Source organism: Aythya fuligula, chromosome 1 (assembly GCF_009819795.1).
Source record: "Aythya fuligula isolate bAytFul2 chromosome 1, bAytFul2.pri, whole genome shotgun sequence".
Lineage (NCBI taxonomy): Eukaryota > Metazoa > Chordata > Aves > Anseriformes > Anatidae > Aythya > Aythya fuligula.
In genome coordinates this window covers 40,383,646-40,406,803 of record NC_045559.1, presented here as the reverse complement: position 1 = coordinate 40,406,803, position 23,158 = coordinate 40,383,646, and the positions used below count along the sequence as shown (strand labels likewise).

The 23,158-nt window shown below is 43.4% G+C and overlaps 2 protein-coding genes across 5 annotated transcripts in view; both read left to right on the top strand.

Annotated features, from left to right (window-relative positions):
• NAP1L1 (nucleosome assembly protein 1 like 1) overlaps nt 1-6,369 on the top strand; it is a 28,236-nt gene extending 21,867 nt beyond the window's left edge. For 3 of the 4 annotated variants that reach the window (XM_032185425.1, XM_032185407.1, XM_032185416.1), the window contains exons 10-15: nt 1,387-1,532; nt 1,618-1,637; nt 2,334-2,456; nt 3,499-3,531; nt 3,885-3,935; nt 5,628-6,369. In XM_032185425.1, the coding sequence (XP_032041316.1) occupies nt 1,387-1,532; nt 1,618-1,637; nt 2,334-2,456; nt 3,499-3,531; nt 3,885-3,935; nt 5,628-5,666 (412 nt within the window). In that variant the 3' untranslated portion in view covers nt 5,667-6,369. The remainder of the gene's footprint in view (nt 1-1,386; nt 1,533-1,617; nt 1,638-2,333; nt 2,457-3,498; nt 3,532-3,884; nt 3,936-5,627) is intronic. The other variant, XM_032185433.1, reaches the window with a different exon arrangement.
• A 3,957-nt stretch (nt 6,370-10,326) lies between these two features.
• On the top strand, nt 10,327-18,119 carry PHLDA1 (pleckstrin homology like domain family A member 1). Its single transcript, XM_032207531.1, has 2 exons — nt 10,327-10,459; nt 13,870-18,119. The coding sequence occupies exons 1-2, from the start codon at nt 10,327-10,329 to the stop codon at nt 14,532-14,534; spliced, it is 798 nt and encodes a 265-aa protein (XP_032063422.1). The 3' UTR covers nt 14,535-18,119.
• Nucleotides 18,120-23,158: the final 5,039 nt, after the last annotated feature.

The following is a 23,158-nucleotide window of genomic DNA, read 5'->3' as shown; positions in this document are numbered from 1 at the left end:
GTATAATATACCAGTAGACCTTGATAGCTTTATTTTTATTTTTATTCAAAACTACTTTGGTCACTTTTTTTGGAAACCTTATTTATGACATGCAGTTTTGAGAAGACAAGTCTAGTTTTATATTCTGTATTGCAGTAGTCCAGTTTGTTTTATAACAGTTGAATGTTTGCTTCTCTGTGCACCTTTCAATTAATCTATTTACGAATAGAGAGCAGTCATCTGTAACTCTAGTTTCCTCATGATTTTGAAAATGTCCCATTCCTTTCTCAGTGATTTCTTCTAAATTAGCTATAGCGTCTTAAATTATTTAATCTCTTTTCTGTGCACATCCACTGTGAACAGAAAGAAGAGACAAAACCTGAGTCATAATAACTGCCCTTACAGGTGTATCAGGGGTTTATGTATGTATCACAACTTTAGTTGCTTTTTTGTTAATGCCTCAATGTTTTGACTGCCCACCTGAGCACTCTTACTCTTTTGGGCATTAACAATGAGAGCCTGTTGCTGTATGGTCAGATTTGGTTTTACCCATGCACTGCTGTGCATTTTATTAATACTGTCTTTCATTACACTTCATTTCAGTCATTTAATGTAATATGTTGCTGCAAATGTCCTGAAAAGTTTAGCCTAACTGCTTGAGTGTATTTGATCAAATTATTTTGTGTTCCCCAATTAGGATTGTTACTGAAAAGTGTAAGTCCTGGCAGAGGTCCCTGTAACATGACTCTCTGCTTTTACGAAAATGATTTATTCCTAATTCTTGTTTTGTATTACAACTAAGACAGCTTATTTTTATTGCAAAACTACTTACTTCTTTCCTTTGAGTCTTTAAGGGATCTAATCAAGAAATTCTTGCAAGTACAGGCAGCCTTATTTATGTCACTACTTCATTTACATGTCCCCAGTGTACTTTGCAAGAGTCATTCAAGCCTATGCATATGATTTTGGTCTGTAAGCAGCAAGTAATAAGAAGAAATTACATATGTGCTTGATGCATTATTTTAAGGATTTATTGATTTTATAATGTGAGTGGTAAACCTTAACATATTCTAGTTTTAATGTATTAAGACCAAATATGACACTAATGTTTTGGTCACACTAAAAATGGTGACATTATTTTTTGATAGGAAACTAGGTAGAACTTTGTAGCAGATGAGACTTAATATTGCAGAGATTGAATGGTGAAGGAGAAGGTTCTGGATGAAAAAACTTCAATCCTAAAAAAAGGTATTTTTTTTTTTAGTGAGTATAGAATAACATGAAAAGATAGCACCAATTAAATGTTATCCTAACTTTATATTTACTGTATCCCTTACAGTTGTGATAACCTCAGCAGGTATTAGTAACAAGTGGAATTTTTCTAAGCTGCAACTCTCTTCTTTCCAGCTGCCAAATAGACTGGAAAAAAGGAAAAAATGTTACTTTGAAAACCATTAAGAAGAAGCAGAAACACAAGGGTCGTGGAACAGTTAGAACGGTGACAAAAACTGTTTCCAATGACTCCTTCTTCAACTTCTTTAGTCCTCCTGAAGGTAAAGAGAATATTAGTTTATTTATGTGAATTTTAAATGTCATCATATATACTTCACTCACTTGTTTTCCTTCTTTCTTTTACAGTTCCTGAAAGTGGAGACCTGGTAAGTTGTTTTATCAAAAGTAAGGAGTTTGGGCTGGGGGAACCACCAGTGGGAGAATTCCCGCCTTTTTATCCAATGTGCTTGTTCATATCGTTTAGGAATTTGTTAAATAGGTTCAGCTTTAAGTGATTCTGTATTTGACTTGGGAATATTTGTGATAAACAGTTTGTGTGAATTTTCCTTTATTAAAATTGTTGGTTTTTTTTTTTTTGAATTGGAAGGGGTAGAGTTCAGCTTAGTTCACTTTAACAGCTTGTTATTAGAGTGGAGAGCATTTTTAGGTGCTCAAGTGCTTTACAATGGGTTGATTAATAGGAACCATGGAGATATTTAATTAGGCTCATCTGGTTAGTGGTTAGTTCTTAATGCATGCAAACTGAAAGTCTATGGGAGGTATTGAACTATTTTTGTACTTAGATGTAAGTTGAGATGTGGGGGAGGAATAAAACTTTAACTCCAGAACTTGGTATGATTAAGCTTACTAAAGAAGCAAACCACTAACTGCATGATGTGAGTAGAACATCTGAAGTGTAATACTTGATCTCACAACCTCAGTTTCTATAAAGCAAATGAGGAACCATGAAGTCAGCATGTGGCATTTGTGTAAATCTGGCCGCATCAAAATCTCTGCAACTTGTGTTTTTGCATCAAAAGTAGTTGTTGACTTAATTTGGAAAATGACGTTGTTTTATGCAGGATGATGATGCTGAGGCAATCCTTGCTGCAGACTTTGAAATAGGTCATTTCCTACGTGAGCGTATAGTCCCCCGATCAGTATTGTACTTCACGGGAGAAGCTATTGAAGATGATGATGATGATGTAAGTAATGGTCTTTCAAAGTACTAAAAGCTTCCAAATGTTGCTTAAAGACTGGGTAACTTTGGACTATTGTAATTAACGTTAGCTTATTTATAATGGGAGGTATCAACATTAGTTTCAGATACACTTCCTACGATGTTAATTACCTTCCCACTGCTCCTTATTTAATCTTAGAAGTAGTGACTTCAGAGTTGTATAACAAAAGCAGTGATAGAAGCTGCACGCTTAGAGGATATGTGAGTAGAAGTTTGTGTGTGTGTGCATAACAGCAAGAGGGGTGTGCGTAATGCTTTCACTGAAATACAGTGAGCTTCTAGAGAATTAATCGATATGTTTATATAGCTTGTAAGAATGTTCTTTATAGTTACAGTGATACTTAGCTACCCAGTTTCTTGAGATTCACATCTGATCCTTTCAGGAGGGCACTCTTTAGTGAAATGTGGATATACACATTCAAAGCATGCTATTTCTTTAAAGCCAGCTCTGCAAAAGCTTTGCTTCTTTGCATTTAAAGGAGCTAAGGTTGAAAATCAACCCGCAGAAAACAAGAACAGTATATAGATAAAACATTTTTTTCCCCCTGCCTCCCCACAAACAAGCATAGTTTGACAAGCTTGATGAATTTATTGAGCTGCTTTGGGTGAGATACATCCAGCATTGAGCTGGGTTTTCAGAGTGTTGAAGGGTAACCTTTAGTCCAGAGCAGTGGATGGGGTTTGGGTGGAAGAGGGAAGTGATGGTGTGGACTGCCTGATGCTTTGACATGCCCTGCTGGACAGAGGTGTTACCACAGTTTGATAATCTCTTCCAGTGTAGCACATAAGGAATATAAAGCAGGAAGCTTTCTCTGCCAGAGTGTAGCTTAAGAGATTATTCATGCTGATTCATAAAGCTTTTTAAAATCTGTCAGCTATAGGATGCTCTCTTAAAGCACAACACAGTGTGGATGGTCTCTGGCACCTACTTAAGTTATCCTGAATGAATTGATGTCTGAAATGACTGCATTTATGACACTGTCAAAACCATTTCTTTTCTTTCCTAGTATGATGAAGAAGGTGAAGAGGCAGATGATGAGGTGGGTTGACAGATTCCTTTGGTTTAAATGGTTCCCTTTCTGTTGTCTGTCTGGAATAAGTTCCTTTAGTTTTTGAATGCTTTGGATGCTCATTTTAAGTTATGCTAATGAATGTAAGGTACAACAGCTTGTCTTTATAGATCCAGACTGGGAGGGGATAGCAACCCTAAGATATCTCATGAATCAAGTTGAAACAGTAAAAGATGATGCACTTTGTAGAGGGTAAACTAATACCAAATGCGTAATTTGAAGTGGTAGTTAATTCATTTCAGAATAGAATTTAATATTCTTGAAAGTGGTTTGGGAAGCTAATGAGATAAGCTAGCAAAATGTAAACAACTGTTTTCTTTTAGGAGGGGGAAGAGGAAGCAGATGAAGAAAACGATCCCGATTATGACCCAAAAGTAAGAAATTACAAGGCGTATTTGAGTATACATCTTCATTCACATTCTTAGTGATTTTTCTGGCTGAGACTGTTTTAGTTCCAGTTCTGACAGTAATGTTGATGTGGCAACTTTTTTAAAGTTCTTCCACTAAGAAATATTTTGTAAAAGTAATGCTTTGCTTTGAGCATGGAGATTAGTCAAACTTGGTTTTCCTATAAACTTGTCTTGCAGCAAGTTGCTGTTTTAGTTCAGTGATGAAAATGTTGAACAGAAGTCATAAGAACATGCAGAGAACTCTTCAAGTAATGTATTCAGGTTTGGGGAACTTGTTGCAAGCTGATTCTTGTACTGTGCTGGGGGAATCTATCACACTTTTTTCAAGGGGAGGTGACAGCGAACCTGTTTTTTCTTGAGGTAGCAGAAGTCAAAGTTCAGGAATACATTTACAGTCTAGCACTAAGATGTGGACAGCCAGCAAACTAGCAGCTTTGTTTTAAGTTTCAGTCAGGGCAAATGGCTATTAGGCTTGGTTAGCTGAAGGTGACTGCAAGGCACTAAATTGACAGGTTTTTTACTAGCTGAGCTAAAGGCATCTTGGAAGCACCTGATGGTGTAAGCTGCATTCAAATCCAAAACTCTGTGAACTCAAGATGTCTGCTGTGACAAGTTCCTATTATTTCAAATGAGGCAGTATATTTTTCAGTAGGAATGGTTTGAACTGCAATCAAAATACTATAATTTTAACACTGTAGTTGAAAAGATGTGGGGTTTAGAACTATTACTCAAAATATACAACCCGTTGAGGATGTTTCATCTGCAATAGTGTATTTAAATTGCTTCCAGCTCAAGAAAGTTTTGGAATCAAAATGAAACAGATGCAAATTGGACTTCTTATTTCTACCACTTGAGATTGTTTTTTGCTAGGCTAACCAGCTAAGGGCAAGATTGTTTCAGAGAACTGCCAAAGGTTTAGAGAGGCAGATGGCAGTGGGTCTACAGTGTGAAATAACAAATAGTTATAAGCTAATCACGGGCTGAGAGTTAGCACTGTGGTTGTAGAATAGCAAACCCAGGCAAAGCAGTGTAGTAAAACTTGCAATGGAACTTGTAACCACCCAGACACTTTTCAATAAGTGCCCATATTATACTGTGAGGTATAGTTGATTGCCTGCTTCAGCATAGAAATGCTCTTAATTTGCACTTGGGATTTTTCTAGCAACTGGAATTTATTTCAAAAGAAGTTTCCAGAGTGCTGAGAACGTACCATGATTTGGTGTTTCAGTGTACCACTATGCAATGGCTTCTAGAGAAAGGCTGTGCCTTTATTGACTATGGGAAGGCTTTTTGCTTCAAACTGTATATGAGGTACGGTTGTTTCTGAAGCCTATGCTTCTGAGCCAGCCTGTTTGATATGATATGTAACTGACCTCCTCCTTTTCCAGTTTTGGTGTCAGAGTATCCCACTGCACTTAATTCTGAACTGATTTTTGTTCTGCATCCATCATATATACGTATGCATTAACAAAAGTGTTGCGAATGTGCCACACCCAAAGATGATTGGTATCTTTGGCAGTATTACTAACCCTGGGCAATTAGCTTAGGGGAAGAGATGCAAGAGCTTGAATACTGGAACTTGAAAGTGTGCTTAGCAATTCTAATAACTCCTTTAAAGTATTGATATCTGTAAACTGATATTTCCTTTTTTCTCAGCAGAAGGATCAAAACCCAGCAGAATGCAAGCAGCAGTGAAGCAGTGTGTATGTGGCCTTGAGGATTACCTGCACTGTAATAGCCTAAACACAACTATTAGTTACTTACAGCCTTATGTTTTGTATCTTGGTAGAATTAAGTAACCGATTTGTTAAAAAAAATAAAATAAAATCAAAAGCATAAGAACCAGTTTAAAATGTAGGTTCAATCTACCTAGCATTTTAACAGTATAATTTTCTGCCAATATGTAGAATGCAGTAAATCCCCTAAAGCATGAATGTTAATTCATTGCTACATAGTTTGGTTCTTGTGAAGTCTTTGTCATGTAGCTATTAGACTGCAGCTGTGAAGATTATCAGAACTGTTAACCGAGACCAATATTTGTTTAGAGAAAACTCTCTCCTGAAGAACCAACCAAAGTATTTTTCAGCCCAGTAGTCTGAACGGGTTTAAGTCTGCTTGCACTAGCTGTGCCTTCATTACTTTGTTATAGAAATGGCAGTGACTTGTACTAACTAGGAGATGATGATGATGCATTTCGAATTTGACTACTTGAGAAGATTAGTATGACTTGTTTAATTTCCAGCGAGACCACATTAAACATTCATAACTGTCAGCTTGTTTATGCTATGGGTTTTTGTATTTTATGTGACATAGTGATCTACAAAAGAAACCTAGTCCTCATATTAAGGTTATTGTTTACCACTGGGGTGTGAATAAAACCTAGTATTTTCAGAAGCTAGTCTTGTTTTATTATGATGTGTGTATCTGCATGTGGAAACTGATGAGGTGTATTTTTCATGCTGCTGTTCACTCTTTGCTAGAAACAAAAATTGAGTCACTGAAAAGCAAGTTACATAGCATTTTAAAAGCAGTTTGGAAAGCTTTTGATTCACACTTTCCATTTGCAGCGTGATACTTGTGAATCTGAGCTACGTGTTTCAGCAAGTGGTCAAGACTGCCATTTTGAGAAGATGGTATTTTAGAAGTGGGGCTAGATCTGATAAAAGGACTTGAATATTGCCATGCCTGATTCTAAGGCATTGGGTTATTAGTATGAAATCTGGACCAAAGAAAGGTGCATGAATTTCCAGTCTCTGTAGACAGAGCTACATTGTCCTGAATAAAATCTGCTCTGTAACCTAAGAGACTGCTAGAACATGTAGCTATACTCTAGTTTATACTCACTATTAAGCATCTAGAGAGGAGGAACCAAAACCCAAGGAATTCTTCCTTCCTCACCGAATGTTTTGTTCACTATGCTTGTTAGCATGCTGTGGTTCATGTGTTGTCTATACTGGATGTTCACTGTAAGTTGAAGCACGGGCTAGATCTTTCATACTAGTTTTGTCTGTAGCCTACCAGTGAAGGTGCTCTTGAGACGTTGGTTTGAATGTACTCAACTTGAGGAGACCATGAGCTGATGTTGTCCATTCAACTTTTCCCAGTCAGAAGGATGCTATTGTACTCCACAGTCTTGTTCTTTACATAATTGTAGAAATTCTGATCTTCTAAATAAGTATGTAGGCAACTTTTTGAGGGATGAGAAGGTCCTCACAGGGCAGTGAAGAAGCACCCAGCTATCCGTGCATCTGTTTCTGCAGTAGCTACTCTGTTCCTTGCCACTGATATACTGAAGTAGCTGTGATGGGTTAAAGCATTGAAAAAGAAAAAAAGCAGGACAAGCAGGAGTCAACAGCCATGGAAGGATGGGGTTGTGGATGAAGTTTCTCCAGTAAGTCTCTTGCTTAGAAGGTAGGTAATACATAACGAAGCCTATACCAAGTGCCCTTCTTAATCCACAGATGCCTGAGAGGAAGCAGGTCTAGTGTGCATGAAACTGATTTCTTCTTTGTATTCCTTGAAGCTTTGAATGCTGCAGGGCATAATTTCAGAATCCCTGCCAGGTGCCATCTTTATCCTTCCTAGGTATCTATGGATTTGGGAGAAGGAGCCCTTGTTATCTAAAGCTGTATATGAAATGGTACTGTCAAAGCTGTGTTCTTAAGCGTTTATTTAGGTTAACAAATAGATCACAGCATAGAAAAATACAGTAATAAAAGGTTTAGCATAATTATGGTGCACATCTTAATGTGGATGTGGTCTTGTGATAATGTTAATCCTGACAGAATATGCTTACTTTTTGAGATGCTGACTTTGCTGGGGGTTTGGGTATCACTTGGTCTCTGTGAATGTCTTCCAGGATTAAGTTGAAACCAAGCACTTCCTGTTTAAACTTCGGGATATGCAGAGACCAAGCTGATGGTGCGTTATGACCCCTGTCAGTAACTAACACAGGGCTCTGGGGTTCACATTTCTGGACATGAGAAGTATCTGAAATCCTTACTTAGATCTCTAGCCCATTTTTGCTAACAGCATCTGGCAACAGTATCCTGAAAAGAGGAACCACTGTCACAAGTTGTCCAACAAATTTCTGAAGCCACTGTTCTTATGAAATGTAGCTTGTGTTGAAGTTCCTTTCTCATTTGTTACTTACACAATGTGATACTGTATTTGGAAAGGAGAGCTGGTAGATGTTAAAGATCACCTGCAGCCTGCAAGATCCAGAGCCGTGAATCCATGTGGGTGACAGATTTTGGTAAGCTGCTCTCTAGATTGGTTTGCTAGTACTAAATCAGCAGTTCTTGTGCTTCCCAGGCTGCAGCGAAAGGAAGGATATAATCATACAAATTGAGGTGCCAGTTCTTATGGCATTGGTTAAATACAAACTGTTTCAGTGCTTGTGATCAACAGCTCTTGTTTAGCAATTCAGAAAGGCAGTATGTAGCAGGAACATTAAACTTTCACCACTGATTGCAGTATTGTGACTCATTCTTCTTGCTTCCTATGGATTTATACCAGCTGTAGAGAAACTATTCATTAGTATTTCAGGAGAGTAGGTTAGTTATTTTATGAACTTCAGGCTAGGAAAATGTGTCACTAGAAATCTGATTTCTTAGTCAGCTGTTGCAGTACTGTGCTACACTAAAGTTTGATTTGTGCAAGTAGGGTTTTGGTTGCTATATTGAAGTGAGAACTATCAGAGGGGGGGAGAAATGAGGTTTGTGAGGAAAGGGGCAGGAGAACTAACTGTTCCTCTGCATGAGGCAGAAGGTTGCTCAGAGCTTGTGCTTGATGGGTTGGGGTGCTGCTTGTTAATTTGGCATTTCTGACAACTGTAGATTAGATTATGGTAGCATTAATGGGTTTTACTGTATGGAGTAGCTTCGTTAATATATGGTTTTAAACGGTATCCTGAAATGAAGCAGTAGACCAGATTTAAGCTTAGTATTCTTAAAGCTTGTTTTCTGGAGAGGGATGATGTTCTAAATACTTGGCGTATCAGCTTTTCTTACCAAGGTCTTCTGCAACTAGCTTCACAGGCTTAGACTTCTTAATTAGATTCTTGAAAGCAATGTTTCCTGACCTGTATAGCAGGTAGTATAACTTTGATGTGGTTTTTACTTGTTAAAAACCATGAAAAACACAGCAGAATGTAGAAAACTGCAAGAGCTTACTGGGTTCATCTTTGCCTTCAAGCTGATGCTTAAACTTTCCCTTTGTGTTAGGGCCCACTGCTGTAGACCTGAATCAGAAATTGAGAGTATGAGATTCACCAGAGATTTTTGTATTCACAAACATCTGTGCAGCAGTTGTTTCTCAGACGCCTTGTGTTGTGCTGGGTGTGGGGAGTGCAATGTGATATTCTTTCTCAGTGGAAACAAAATGCTGAGCTGTGTATAAAAGGGGACAGTCTGATAACAAAGGCATTTCTCTATGTAGTGTTATGGATGGAACTAAAGCTTCACAGGTGTTTGGGAAGGTGGATTCAGCTCTACAGCTCCTCCTTCCTTCTGTGCTGATGTAGCCTTTTCCAGGTGGTGTAGCCCTGTCCAAGGTTTGCTTGCACAGGTTAGTGAAGTAGTTGATACCCACCCCAACCTTTGGCTGCACTTCAGAACTGATCAGTTCTGTTTGAGATGCACTGAGTCTTGGAGTTATTTGAGTGTCAAAGTAGTGATCTCTAATTACTAATGCTTACCTAAAGGGAACATAAATCCATTTCCTGGAAATAGTAAGGGTCCTACACTGTCAGGTCAAGATGATTTGGAAGTTTTTGTATGACAGGCTGTGTCAAGTGATGGCTTCCATCTCAGCACTTCTTAAATCCTTCTGTTAGGCTGCTGTTAGCCTTCCACATGTGGCCTGTATCCATCAACTTTTGCAGGAACATTTGAACAAACAAAGCATGCAAGCACAGAGCACACCAAGTGAAAGATGAGGTATTCCACATTTGGATCCACTTGGTGTACGCTAGAAGTGGGCGCAAAAGGAACGTGGAGGTTTAGTGGAAGAGCTCTTGTTGTGTCAATAGGTATCTAACTGAAGTGTGCTGAGATCGCAAGAAGAGTCCCCTCTGCTGCTCCTGAATTTCAGCTGTTGTCAGACGTACTTCTATGTGCTCAAGTGTTGCAAGTACCCACCCAAACTTGATGCTTATCCTGGAGCTGATGAAAAGCAGTCGGTATGTTTGAACTCGCAGCATGTCTTACTCAGCACTAGGTGATCAACGCTGAGAGACTTCAGGTCATTTAAACCATCTTACAGGCTGGCTTTGCTCTCCAGTGGGTGCTCAAGTGCTTTATAATTTTTTTTGGAAGACAGACAGCTACCTGTGAAGTGCAGGGAACTCCGGAAAATGCCAGACTCTGCCTTGCACACACCTTCTTCGTTTGGTACTGTCATACTGTGCTTCGTAGGGAATGCCAAGGCCTGGAGCAATGCAACTGGTAGTTTGGGTAAATACTTCGTCTGGTTATGCCTGGTGTACTGTGAGATACACACTGGTATCAGTCAGGAGGAATTCATAGAAGGAAATGACTGCTCCAGATTCCCTGCTCGGTGCTTCAGTGTTCAGTCAGCAGGAAGTTCCAGTGAAGTTACTTGGAGACTCTAGAGGTCAAGAAAATCGCTTATGAAGTAAGCATTCGGTATAATTGTTTTAATCCTATTGCAACACATCAATTTGTCATGTATTTCTCAATGGCTGTCTATTTTCTCATCTTCCTTCTGTCCAGCAATGACTAGATCATGCTTCTTTCGAAGTTTCCCCCTTAACCCTTTTGCTGTTTTAGCCATTTATTTCTATGTAATGAAGTGAGTGTTATCACTTAGTGTGGGTCTAGCATCTCTGAAATTAGTAGTTGATTGTTGGTATCAAGCTGCTCTTTTTTATTACCCAGGAGAACACTAAAATTATGGGCTTCTTAGTCTTTTATGGTGGCTTCCCAAAACAGTTTTTAACTTGCCTCAGGGTTTGAAAAGAACACTAAGAGTAATTACAGTAAGAGTAATTAAGTTTACACATACAAAATTTATTCTACTGCAGCCTTTAAATTAAGGAGCTTATGATATACTGAATGTACCTAGTGACCAAATATTTGTGTTATCAATATTAACTTAGAGCATTTAAAGAAAAAGAAACATTTAATAAGGGAAAAATGGATCTTAGATTCTTTCAGGAATCATTTTTTTTAGGTTGTAGTATTTCAGGTTTGACAGTAGGAGGCATCTGTGCATCAGCTATATCAGCAGAACTTTCTCAAAGCAGGAACAGATGCAGAACCTGCACAGTATTTAGTGAAACTTCACGGTAGCAGCTGTAGATCATTTAATATCATTGCAGTGGTTTAAATACATATTTAAAGACAAGTCATGTAAAACCTCAGTGAGACATGTAGTGGGCTTAACCATGTTGAATGTGGGTTTTCAAGATACTAATTTTTAAGAAATGTTTCAGGAAGTTCAGCTGTGACTTCCATCTAGGAAAACAAGGCTTGTTGTTCTTTGAGTTCTGAGCAATAAAATTTGGGACATGTTTTTACCATGAAACTGTCAGTATTTCCTCTAACCTGAGTTTCCTAAATTCTGACTGCTCTGGTGTTTTTGGTCAAATGTAGTGTATTTTAAATGGCTGTTAATACTTGTTGACATACAGAATACAGTTTGAAATGGATGTTTTGCATGCTTACTTTTGATCACATGCTTAGGTGAATTTCACCAGGAATAAACAGTTGTTGTGAGTACCTACATTAGCAGAGTATGTCCATGGTGCTTAGAGTTGGGTTAAAAAGCTGACATCCAGCATTTGCTACAAGACAACTGAGAGCTTTATATGATGGAAGGCCAAAATGAAACAAACTTAATCCCCTTCTATATATAGGATGAAATTCTATGGCCTTCTGTACTCAGCTTTTTGGTTGATTAATTGCAAGTTACTCCCAGTGCTGAGAACAAGCAAAAAAAAAAAAAAAAAAAAAAAAAAAACAAAACAAACCTCATGTTAACACACTCTATGTAAAGGTTACAGTGCAGTGTTGCAGGGGAAAAAAATGGATGCTTGCTGCAGAGTAACATGTGGGACTCTACAGTAGTTGCCATGCTGCTGGGTAGTGTGTTTGCTAGGAAGCAAAGGACTGTTCACTTAGAGTAATGAAGCAGCAACCAGAAGTGTACAGGTCAATTAGAGTCACAGAATGGTTTGGGCTGGCAGGGACCTTAAGGCCTACCTGGTTCCAACCCCCTGCCATGGCAGGGACACCTCCCCCCAGAACAGGTTGCCCAAAGCCCCATCCAGCCTGGCCTTGAGCACCTCCAGGGATGGGGCAGCCACAGCTGCTCTGGGCAGCCTGTGCCAGGGCCTCACCACCTGAAGGAAGAATTTCTTTGTAATAGCTAATAAAAAATGGAAGATTTAGATCTTAAAACCATTACTTTTTGTCCTGTTGCTCCACTCTCTCCCCAGGTTTTCTGTAGGCCCCCTTTAGGAAATGGATCTGTTGGAACTTGTGTTCTGTGGGTGTAGTGCAATGTCCTGTGCCTTATAAACACGTTTTAATCAAGTTGTAGATTGCAATAGATGAATATGGATGAATGTTAATACTTTGACACTTAATCAAGAGTTAAGTAGATGCAGAACAAATGTGAAAAGCTGGGAGCTTCTCTTACTCCCTTTGAGCTGTGTGTGAGGCTCCTTGTGTGAGCATCAGTAGGTGAAGATGCAGGTAATTGCATGGGGGATTTAGGTAGAAATGGCAATGAGCTACAGCTTGAGACAACCGAATGATGTTCAGCTCTTCTTAAAATGAGTGTGTGCCTCTAATAAAATAAATGTGAGACTTGTGAGAATGGATTAACTTTTAGTGCACATCCTAAGCCCTGAGGGGAAGGGACTAGTCTCTGAAGTGACCTTTAAGCTATTAATCCATCTTTTTGTTGTAGCTCGTAACTTACCTTTGTTCCTGATGTGAGCTTCTTCCTAGTTACTGCAGGAAAGGTAAAACAACCACATCACTTTTAATTGCCTTCACTACTTGAATCATGGAGAGGTAAACGATTAATCAAAATTAACTTACCTTTTATGCTTGAAGTTCAAACTTTTGCAAGATAGGCAAGAGGAAACTATCAGAGAGAAACTCCATTGAAGCAATCAACAATGTTGATTTTTTTTTCTATGTTCCTGTTGACCTCTGCCGTAGCCTGACCTCCTTCCTGGCTGCTAAGAGCAGGGTGAGGGGGTGGTTTTCATTTTTATGGCCCTGTTAAATACATGTTTAAAAATAAAAAAAAATAAAAGCAAAGCAGTGTTCTTGAAGTAGAGAGGGACATACAGAGCTCAGCCTATGTTAGCTGGCAGTGCCAAATTCAGTTACGCTGCCTCTTGATCTTGCATCTCAGACATCAGAGTTTTAAAACAGTTTAACTCTCAGTCACTTTGGTTTTCTATGCAAATAAATGCCTTCTGCAAACATAAGCCAAAAGCTGGCCGGGGGGCAGGCATCTAACAATAAGCAACTGTGTGCTAACAGCGCAGGATCGCCACGAAAATGGGTCTTATCGGGGGGCTAGTTTGGACATTTTACGCGTTTCTTCTTGACGTTTCGAAGCAGTGAGCGTTCCCCGGAGCTTCCCCTTCCTCCCTCATCCCTCCCCAACCTGCTGCAGGGGGCAGGGGACCGTGCTCGCCTTGCAGGCTCAGCAGCGGGGCGGGTGGGCGGCTCCTGGCATCGCCGAGCCCCGACTCCTCCATCCCATCCCGGCCGCCTCGGGGGCTCCCCTTGTGGCTCCCCCTTTGCCGGGGGTGCCCGGCGAGGAGGCGGCGGTGCCGGGGCGGCGCCGGCTCCCCGCGTGTCGGCGGGGGCCGCCCTTTCCGCTGGGTGTCGCTCCGGCCGGGGTGGGCGAGGCGAGCTGAAAAAGGGGAGCGGGCGGGGAGGGAGGCAGGCGGGGAGGCAGGGCGCAGCCACGCCGCGCCACGGGCGGCAGCCGCTCCGCATCCCGCGGGCCGGGGCGCTCCGGCGGCGGCTCCTGGGCTGGTGCCGGCTGCCGCCCGCCGAGCCCAGCCCCCGCGGAGCCGGGAGGATGCTGGAGAGCGGCTGCAAGGCGGTGAAGGAGGGCGTGCTGGAGAAGAGGAGCGACGGGCTGCTGCAGCTCTGGAAGAAGAAGCGCTGCATCCTCACCGAGGAGGGGCTGCTCCTCGCGTCCCCCAAGCAGCAGCCCCAGCCGCAGCCCCAGCAGCCGGCCCAGCAGCAACAGCAGCAGCAGCAGCAGCCGCCGGGCGCCGAGCCGGCCGCCAAGATCAAGGAGCTGCACTTCTCCAACATGAAGACGGTGGACTGCGTGGAGCGGAAGGGCAAGTACGTCTACTTCACCGTGGTGATGGCCGAGGGCAAGGAGATCGACTTTCGGTGCGCGCAGGAGCAGGGCTGGAACGCGGCGATCACGCTGCAGATGGTGCAGTACAAGAACCGCCAGGCCATCCTGGCCGTGCGCTCCACCCGCCAGAAGCAGCAGCACCTGGCGCAGCAGCCCCACGGCCCCCGCATCCGCAGCGCCTCCAACTCCGCCTAGCGCCGGCCCCGACACCCCCCCAGGGGGGCTCCGGCCGACCCCCAAGCGGGGCACCCAGCGGACTCGGCCGGGAGCCCCCCGCCCGGCCGCCCTCTGCGCCCAGGAGCCCCTCCAGCCCCGGGTTTGGGGAGCTCGGGACGGATCCTGCGGTGCCCCGGGGACTTCAGGCAGACGTGACGTACTGTAACTTTACCGTGTCTTATTTATTAGTTCGGTCGTTTGTTGGCTTCTTGTTTTCAAAGGCTTGTTTGCAGGACGTTTCGGAACGCAGGCTGTGCCCAAAAGGCGAAGGAAAAAGCGGGGGGTGTGTTAGCGCCCTGCAGAAGCCCCGGGTAGCCCGGCCGCGTGCGATGTGACAGAAAGTCCTTCGGTTTTACCCGAAATATGCTGTATTACGCTAACGTGGAAAATGTGATGTCTGGCTCAGAATTTGGCTGAAACCCATGCTGCGCGTGAAAACTCTTCTCCCCAGTGAGAAGAGCGATTACAAATCGGGCTTTAAATGATTCTCTTTCAAAATACACGCCTGGTGGAAGACGATAAAATTCTATACACGCTTGGTTATTCAAAAAAAAAGTGATGCTGGGGGTTGTTCCGAGACTAAAACCCATCTGTTTGACGTATGAGCTGAGGGGAATCCAACCCGATTCCTCGGTGGCGCAGGAATCACGGCTGAATTCCGCGATGGGTTTGAGGCTTTGGCTCCTTCAGGCCGGGGGGCAGGAGCTGAGAACCAATTATGAGCGTTTCTTAGCATCCGAGTTCAAGGCTCTGTCTGCTTGTAAACGGTCTGGGCTCTCGACCTTATTTTCATGGCAGTTTTTAAATGTCTCGCATTAAAGTAGCCCCTAGTTTAAAATTCATCTTGCATATGTCTTAGTGTCCAAACGCATCGTTCTGGTCACAGCCCCTGTAAGCTGAGATAAACTAGATTAATTTTGGTGTTCAGCACTGTCAGATGCTGAGAGAGGCGTGCGATCTCGCCTCTAAAAATGTTGATGAAGCCACCAAGTTGGAAAACAAAGGGCTAATTGCACAGCTGGTGCGTCTTCCTGTGCCTCTCGCAAGCCGCCGGGAGTTTGGCCGTGGGCGCGAGCGAGCACGGCTGGGAGCTGCTCACCGGGGTGGGATGGGCACGCACCCTGTGGGTGCACATCCCGTGGGATGTGTGTGCATCCAGGATGCACACCCCATGGGATGTGTGCTTCCCAGGGTGCACACCCCATGTGCATCCCCGGGGAGCACCCTCCAGGCAGCGCCCACTTTGTGGTGCTCTCTGGCACGAGTTGCGCTCATGAGCGGGGCAGACCAGCTCGGGGCCCCTCGTCTCTGGCTCAAGGTAAAAGGCTGCAGCCGCAGAGCTATTTATTTTAACTAACGCGGCGAGGAAAAACGCTTCTGGCCCCTTGACAAGTTATGTGAGCATAAACAAAACCTTTCAAAGCTGCGCATCCAGCACCCCATTGTTTGTGTAACTGAGACATAGTTTGACTGTAAAACCCCCACGATCTTGGTTCAAGCTGTTTCTCTAAGTGTTTCAGGCAAAACTGAAGCGACACTCAAAAGGAGAAATCAGAATTTGCTACTGCATGCAATGGTCCTTTCTGGCCTGCTCTGCACCTGAGCTTACTCCTAGCCCTGTAAGGAGTAGCCGGAGATCTCTTTTTGTCCTCTTCTTCCTTCCCCTGCCCTCAGCTGTCTGGGTCACACATGCAGACACACAAAATGTGGCAGAGTTAAAGCCCAGACCTCCCCCGTCCTCCGTGGTTACCCCCGAGCACTGCTCTCAGATCTGGCCCTTGAAAAGGTTGTGCGACAAGCCTGGGGAGGTAGATTACAGCTGTCCTAACAAAGTTATTACTTGGAGACTAATTGAAATCGAAGGTGCCCTGCATCTTCTAGGATTAGATTCGCTGTCTTGGCAGTCATAATAGCCAATTTCCACATCTCTGTACATCTGCCATTATCATTCTGCTAATGCTTGGATGTTAGAGCTGCAAGGGGATTCTCTAATGAGCTAGTCGGAGACTTACAAAATAGGCTGTAATTTGTAATTTGGCTCCTCTCTTTAGAGTCGTTAATTACAGTTTACTGAGTAACTAATCCACCTTTTCAGATATACAGACATATCACTGGTATCTCACCTACTAAAATATGTTTCAGCCTAATGAAGAATAAATGTACTTGATGAAAAACTGTTCCTACGTGATTGGAGATGTGCATGTTTCTCTGGTGGAGGCAGGTATTCCTGTCCCAGGCAGGCACAAGCCTAACGGAATACTACAGAAGTCTACGGATCTGGTGTAAAGCTGAAATGTTACTGCTCTTCTGGGAGTATTTGTACTCTGAAAACAAAAGATGAGGGTTTTAGTGATATAATTGACATAAAACGTTGAAGAAGCAAAGGAAATTCAAAATGAAAGCTGTTTATTCACGGATTCAAGGTCAATGCTGTGTTCCACCTCAGATTTCTTGTTTTAAATTGGTTTGAAGGATGCTCTCAAAACCCTTTGGACTGATCTAGTTTGCTGACAAACTTTTGCCTGCTGTCATTGCCCACCGTGTTACCTTGTAGAAATGCTGGTGTCAGACAGTCACGCCACAACATCCACCTCGAGCTGTTTCTGTGCCTCAGCCTGGGCTGACAGGTCACGGGTGGGATGGGCATGGGCACCCAACGTGCTGGAAACCAAAGGGAAATGAAGGGGCTGGGGTTCCCCGGGGACAGTTGTGCTTGCTGCTCATGCCGTGTCAGTGTAAAGAAGGCTAAGGTGTCCGACGTGGTCAGTCTGGTAACTTTCTCACCCTCTAAATTCCCTGTGTCCTTAACTTGATAGCAATTTTTGACCATAGTCCTCACTGGAGCTGCTTGGTTAAATACTGTCTGTCACTGCCTCGTAAGAAATGGCTGTGAAAGTAAGTCCAGCAGATAGATTATGCTCCATCCTAGTGGAACTGCAAGAAAAGGAATAACAGTGTCTTTCCCCTCACCAAAACAAACAAAAACCCCCACAACCAACCAAACTAGAAACAAAGCAATCCCCCCCCCCCAAAAAAAAAAAAAATAAATCACAAAAAACAGTATATGGTTGAAATAAATTTATCAAGAATAAACAACAATGCCAGTAAAACACAAACGGGAAAATGCTTGGTATAGGTAACAAAATTGTAGACAGTCAACGAAGAGGTCAAAATTTTACATCTTGATTAAAAATAAAGAAAGAAAAGTGAAGAGTGGCTGAGGGGCAGGATGCAGCCAGAAAATTCAAGCTGTGGTGACCGTTTTGTACCAAGAAAATTTAAAAATTGGGGGGAAAAAGGAAAGATCGAGTGGATGTTGTTTTTGTGACATCATGAAGTATTTCCTCTCTGTTACTGTTCATGATATGCAAATGCCAGCTTTGGAATTATAGCTGCAGTGATGTACCAAATGTTTTCTAGCATATCCTATTGTGAGCAGAAATATCAGTGTCGTCAAAAAGATTGTGTGTAAATATGACTCATAAATGATTTCCGAGAGATGTGATTTATTTTTCATATTTTTCAAGATGCATTCCATTTCAAATAAAGAGGTATCTATTGAAAGAGTTCTCGCTATGTTGAAGGAATGGTTGTTTGGGCTCTTTTCTAGCTTTAAAATGATTAAGAGCTGATCTAAGCTTTTCCTGTGGCCTAAGAGGAAGGCATTCAACCCGTGTAGATCTCTTCTGAAGGAAAGACCCACCTAGACGCTCCAATCAATCTTTACACATAGCATGATTATGGGGCTCAGTGTCCTGTTCCCCTTCTTGCAGTGAGAGATGTGAGTGCCCACACTGAGACCCCCTAATTTCAGTGGTGCTCTGCTTGGCTTTCAAGGCATTCCTTGTAACAACTAGGAGACTCTCCGTTTCCTTAGTAAACAGCTAAACTGTAGGCATTCGAACTTAATATTTGATACATAAACAACTTATTAAAGAGCTTACCTCTCACAAATGCTGATTCTCAGCAGCTTTGAAAAGTTATGTGCTTGCAATTAAGTATCTGTGGATTTATTGTCTCCTCAAGTGCCCACCATTGCTTATGGCTTTTAGAGATGCCCCTCATGAGCTTTTAACACGATAGTAAGTGTCTCTGTAAGGACATAAATATAGCAGAACAAGGATTGTACTGCTTGACGTTGTTTCTGTTCCTGCGTCAATGGTGATGTCTTTATAAAGGTGTATAAAAAATACACCTCTGTTTTTCTGCTTTAACTTTTGACTAAGAGGATGCAAAACAGTACATGCAAAATGGTTCTAAAACCAGGGCCATTGTTTTCCTGTTGGGGAATGTTGTTTTTCCAGGGTTTTCTCAAGATATTTTTCTGATCAAACAAACAAACAAACAAAAACCATAATGAACATGGAAACTCGGAAACCAGTGTAAGCTTCAGCAATTAAGTTCTGTGGACCTGATTCAAAGTTCATTGAAATCAACAGATTTTTACTTTTATTTTTTTTCCCAGAGTAAGATTATGACATTTTGTAAAAACAGTGGATCCTTTTCTGTTTCTGTTTAGAAAACAAACGAATGAGGGCCCAGAAGCGAGATGTCCGCCCAGAACCCGTGCCAGTAGTGAGGGTGCAGCGATTAGTGTAGCACTAACATTGCCCTTTCATCTTTTCCGATGAACTCAGGGGGAGAGCAGCAAGAAGATGGAACAATGCCTGTGTTTTCCAAACAAAATGAAATATGAAAGAAGTCCCATCTGAAGGGCTTTTTTTTTTTTTTTTTTTTTTTTTTTTTCTCCCTCAAAGGAAATCTGTGCTGGCATAGTTCTTTGCAGACCTGTTGAATTTGCATTGTTGAATGAAACAATTTCATTTTTAATTAAACCCAAATCAAAACTAAATGCAAAACTTTACTTGTCTGACTGCCCGTTTCCAAGCAGCTACAAGTTAGCCCTGTCTAGAAAGTGCCCAAATGGCCTCTCTCACCTTACCCCCTCTTTTTTAGATCAACCATTGCAATGACTGCCAACTGGAGTCTTCTAAACAGTTTATTTCTAAGATATGAAGCTACAAACTGTACTGTGGGGACTCTAGTGTTCTTGATAAGATTTTTCTGTCTTTCCACGGAGAGATTTTTGGCTTGTGAGATAAGGACTCTGGAAACACCACACAGCTCCTCCCTGCTGCTGACAGCATTGCCTCCTGCTTCCAGCATTGGTGGTGGGCAGAGCAGAAGACAGTGACCAATCCTGGTAAGAGCTGAAACCCTTCAAGGTGTCCTGACATTCAAGGGACCAGTGATGGGGCTTTTAGGGTCTCGGCCTAATGCTACAAACTGAATTTCCAGGGAAAGCGCCATCAGCTCCCGGGTGAGGGGCTGGAAGTGAAGTCATCTTGCTAGCTGTCACCCACTTGATGCTCGTGACTGGCACAAATGGCCTGGTTTGATTGCAGCACTCACTAGTTTTCCTAAAGAGACTTTGTAGGGAAAGCCAGAGGCATTTCATTTAGTTTTTTTTTTGGATGAAAAATCAAAACAGAGACATTTGCCCCAGTACAGACTAATCACAGCCGCTTTGAATTGGCCAATTTTACAGTCTTTTCGAGTCCCCCTGATGGATGTCTCTATCAATGCCAGCTGCCGCCGCGTAGGAAATGGTCAGATGGTGGCTTGGTTTACCTTTTGTGCAACAGGGTGCTATGACAACAGCGGGCTTCACACAAACAAAATTTGTATCGACCCTGCCTCGTAATCTTTGTCCTGCAATGGTTTGTAATCAGCCATTGTAGATTAAACGTGCCAGTGAATGCATATAGGGTGAGTAACCATTAAAACAAGGCGCACTGCGCTCTGCGGTTAGCGGGATATTTCGAATGAGACAATTTACCACGCGTTTTGTAATGCTTCCAGCAAGATGAGGAAATCACCGCTTTTGTTTTTAAGATCTTGTCAGTGTTTTGTAAATATTTCTGATATTTATGACTGTACATATGGTGTTGATTATAACTTGCAGGGGACTCAAGTATTGTGTCATACGCTGTTTAGGAGGCGATTATTTCATTAACTGTAATTTTAAACCACGTTTTGTCCCTCGCTGCATCTTTTGTACCTACGGCCTCCTGCAAAGCTAGAAATATGGAAATAGAGAGCGAGACAGGGCTGTGTGAAAGCACAGACACAGCCTGTTCTTGGCTTTGGTGCCAGGCCCGGGGTCCTCTGAGGGAACGGCGCTCTTCACACTGTGGCGTGCTCGGGGCCCAGCCCGCGGATGATAGCTGCTCATGCTGTGACAGCCCCTCTCCGCAAGGCTCTCAGCCCTCTGCCTCTCCTATCTCCACCTTGGAGAAGGGGAAATTTGGGACTGGGACGCCTGTGCCACCTGTCCAAGGTCATGCAGGAGCAGGCCGGGTGCTTGGGGCCTCCGAGCAGTGATGGTGCCTTGGTCAGGGAGCTGAGCATGACCACAACACCACGGGGTGGGACCCACAGCCACCACAGGGGGTTAGTGCCAGATTCGGGTGGCTCCTGCTCCTGGTTATTGCCCCTGTGCAAACAGCCCAGCAGGAGTGGAGGGATCTGAAGTTATTGCCCATTTCCTGAGATATTCAGCTCCTCTGTTTGCTGAAGACTGCAAGGGCAAAGGGAGGTTATCGGCCCCGTGATAACTTGGAGGGATGGTGTAAGTATGAATCCAGTGTCAGAGTAGATTTTTCCAGCACTGGAACTGACTTAGCTAAAACATGAAAAACAAGAGGAGGGCCTGATGTTCTTCTGTCCTTGTTTTATTGCCATTCTGCTGTCACCTGCCCATTCCACACAGAAACTGGGAGTTATGAGAGAGATTCCTCTAGCCAGAAACATCCCATACAAAAGCTTTTCCACCAGGGGAAAAGAAAAAAAAAAAAAAAAAGAGGAAACCCTGATTGATGTGCAAGGCTGCAGCAACTCATAGACAACTGGCTGATGCCAGGGGATGCGCTGTGCAAGGCTGCTCTGTGCTTGCACAACCACCCTGTAAGCCCTCCATGGGGCTGAAAACACCCCCCACCCCCCACCCTCCTGTGCCAGCAGTTGCTGCAACATGCAGATGACCTTGCTGGAGGCTTTTTTGTGTGTGTACACTGTAGGATGAGCAAGAAAAAAATTACTCATTTCTTCTAAAATTCAGCCTTGAAGTGGAAAAGCTATTTCTTTATTTGCGTTTTAGGGCTGCTAGTACTCTTTGCCAGCCACAGAGTGATGCCTCGAAGTGTGCTGGACGTGTACTGGCCGCCCTTTCCGTTTTATCGCAGATAGCTAATATTTCCTGTCCCACTAAAAGCCACGTCCCCCTGGTACTCGTTCCTGGTGCTTGGCTCCCAAGCAAAGTCACAGCTCCTGTCACACGGCAGCGGGCTGCGTGCTGATGCTGTGTGGGAGCGATGACGGGGGCATCAGCGGCAGGGAAGTCACGCTGACAGCTCTGCTCCCCGGCGGCGCGTGGTCGGCATTCCTCACCGGGGCACCCGCGGGCCTGGGAAAAGGCTGCGGTGCTGGGGAGGGTCCCTCAGTGAGTCTGACAGTCCCTTGGGGCTGAGGGAGACAGAGGGGATGGATGCTGGTCATATTCCCATGAGCATCTCTTCGTGATGCCCCAGGGCCCAGAGGGGTAGCTGCAGTGCTGTGAGCACAAGTCGGGTGCTGGGCCACATGGAGCACCTCCTGGCTGAGAGGGCAATAAGGTGTTACAGCCGATGTCGGGTGTAACACTAAGTCATTTTTTGTCCCATTCTCAGTGCCAGCACCATGCATGAAGCAGAGGACTGTGATCACTTCATTTTAGGAACCAGCCCGCAGGCAGTGGAGAGCAGCAGCTGCAGAGGAGCATGAGCTGCTGCCCCAGGGAAGCCGCTAGGATCACTTCCAAACAATTTGGAAATCGTTCCTTTGTGTTTTCCTGAGGGCTTAAGGAACTCGCCACAAGTCCTGGGCCATGGCCGGGCTGGCTGGTGTTGTGAAACTGCAGCCGGGAGGGAGCAGTGCCCTGACACCCCCCGGCATGGGGCCTGGGCCTGGGCCCTGACTCAGCCGGGCAGGAGGCGGCTCAGGGCTCGCTCGGCTTTGGTCACTGGGGGTGAAAGCTGATGGGAGAAGCCTTCTTGGGTGCTGAATTATTACAAGGAAACAGTTTTTCTCCCCCACATTTTCCTTAATTCTACTTGTTTCAGTCACAGAGCCACCTACCAAAAGGTATTTTCTTTCCATAATGTAATTCTAAGCAATTTGGTCATTTTCCCTGCAGCAATTCTGTCTGCCTCCAAAGCTCCATGTGCAATGGTAAGTGCTTACACAGGTATCCTTAACACAGGATTTAATTGTTGTTCTGGGCGATGGCACTACTCTCACACAATGCAAAGCTTGCATAAAAGGGAAGACGACATATCTGCAAAGCTGGCATGGCTACTAAGATCATTTTGCCAGCTTTGATTTCCTAATTTTTTAATTTAATGAGTCTTCAGAGGATTTCACGGTTAATTTTCAGAGCATTCACTTCAGGATCCTTTTCAACGCACCCACTCAAGTGAAGTCAGAATCTTAAATCAAGCTGAATGCATTTTTGCTGAGCTCTGGCTGTGTGTATTTTTTTCCAGCCCTCTCCCCTCTGCACCCAG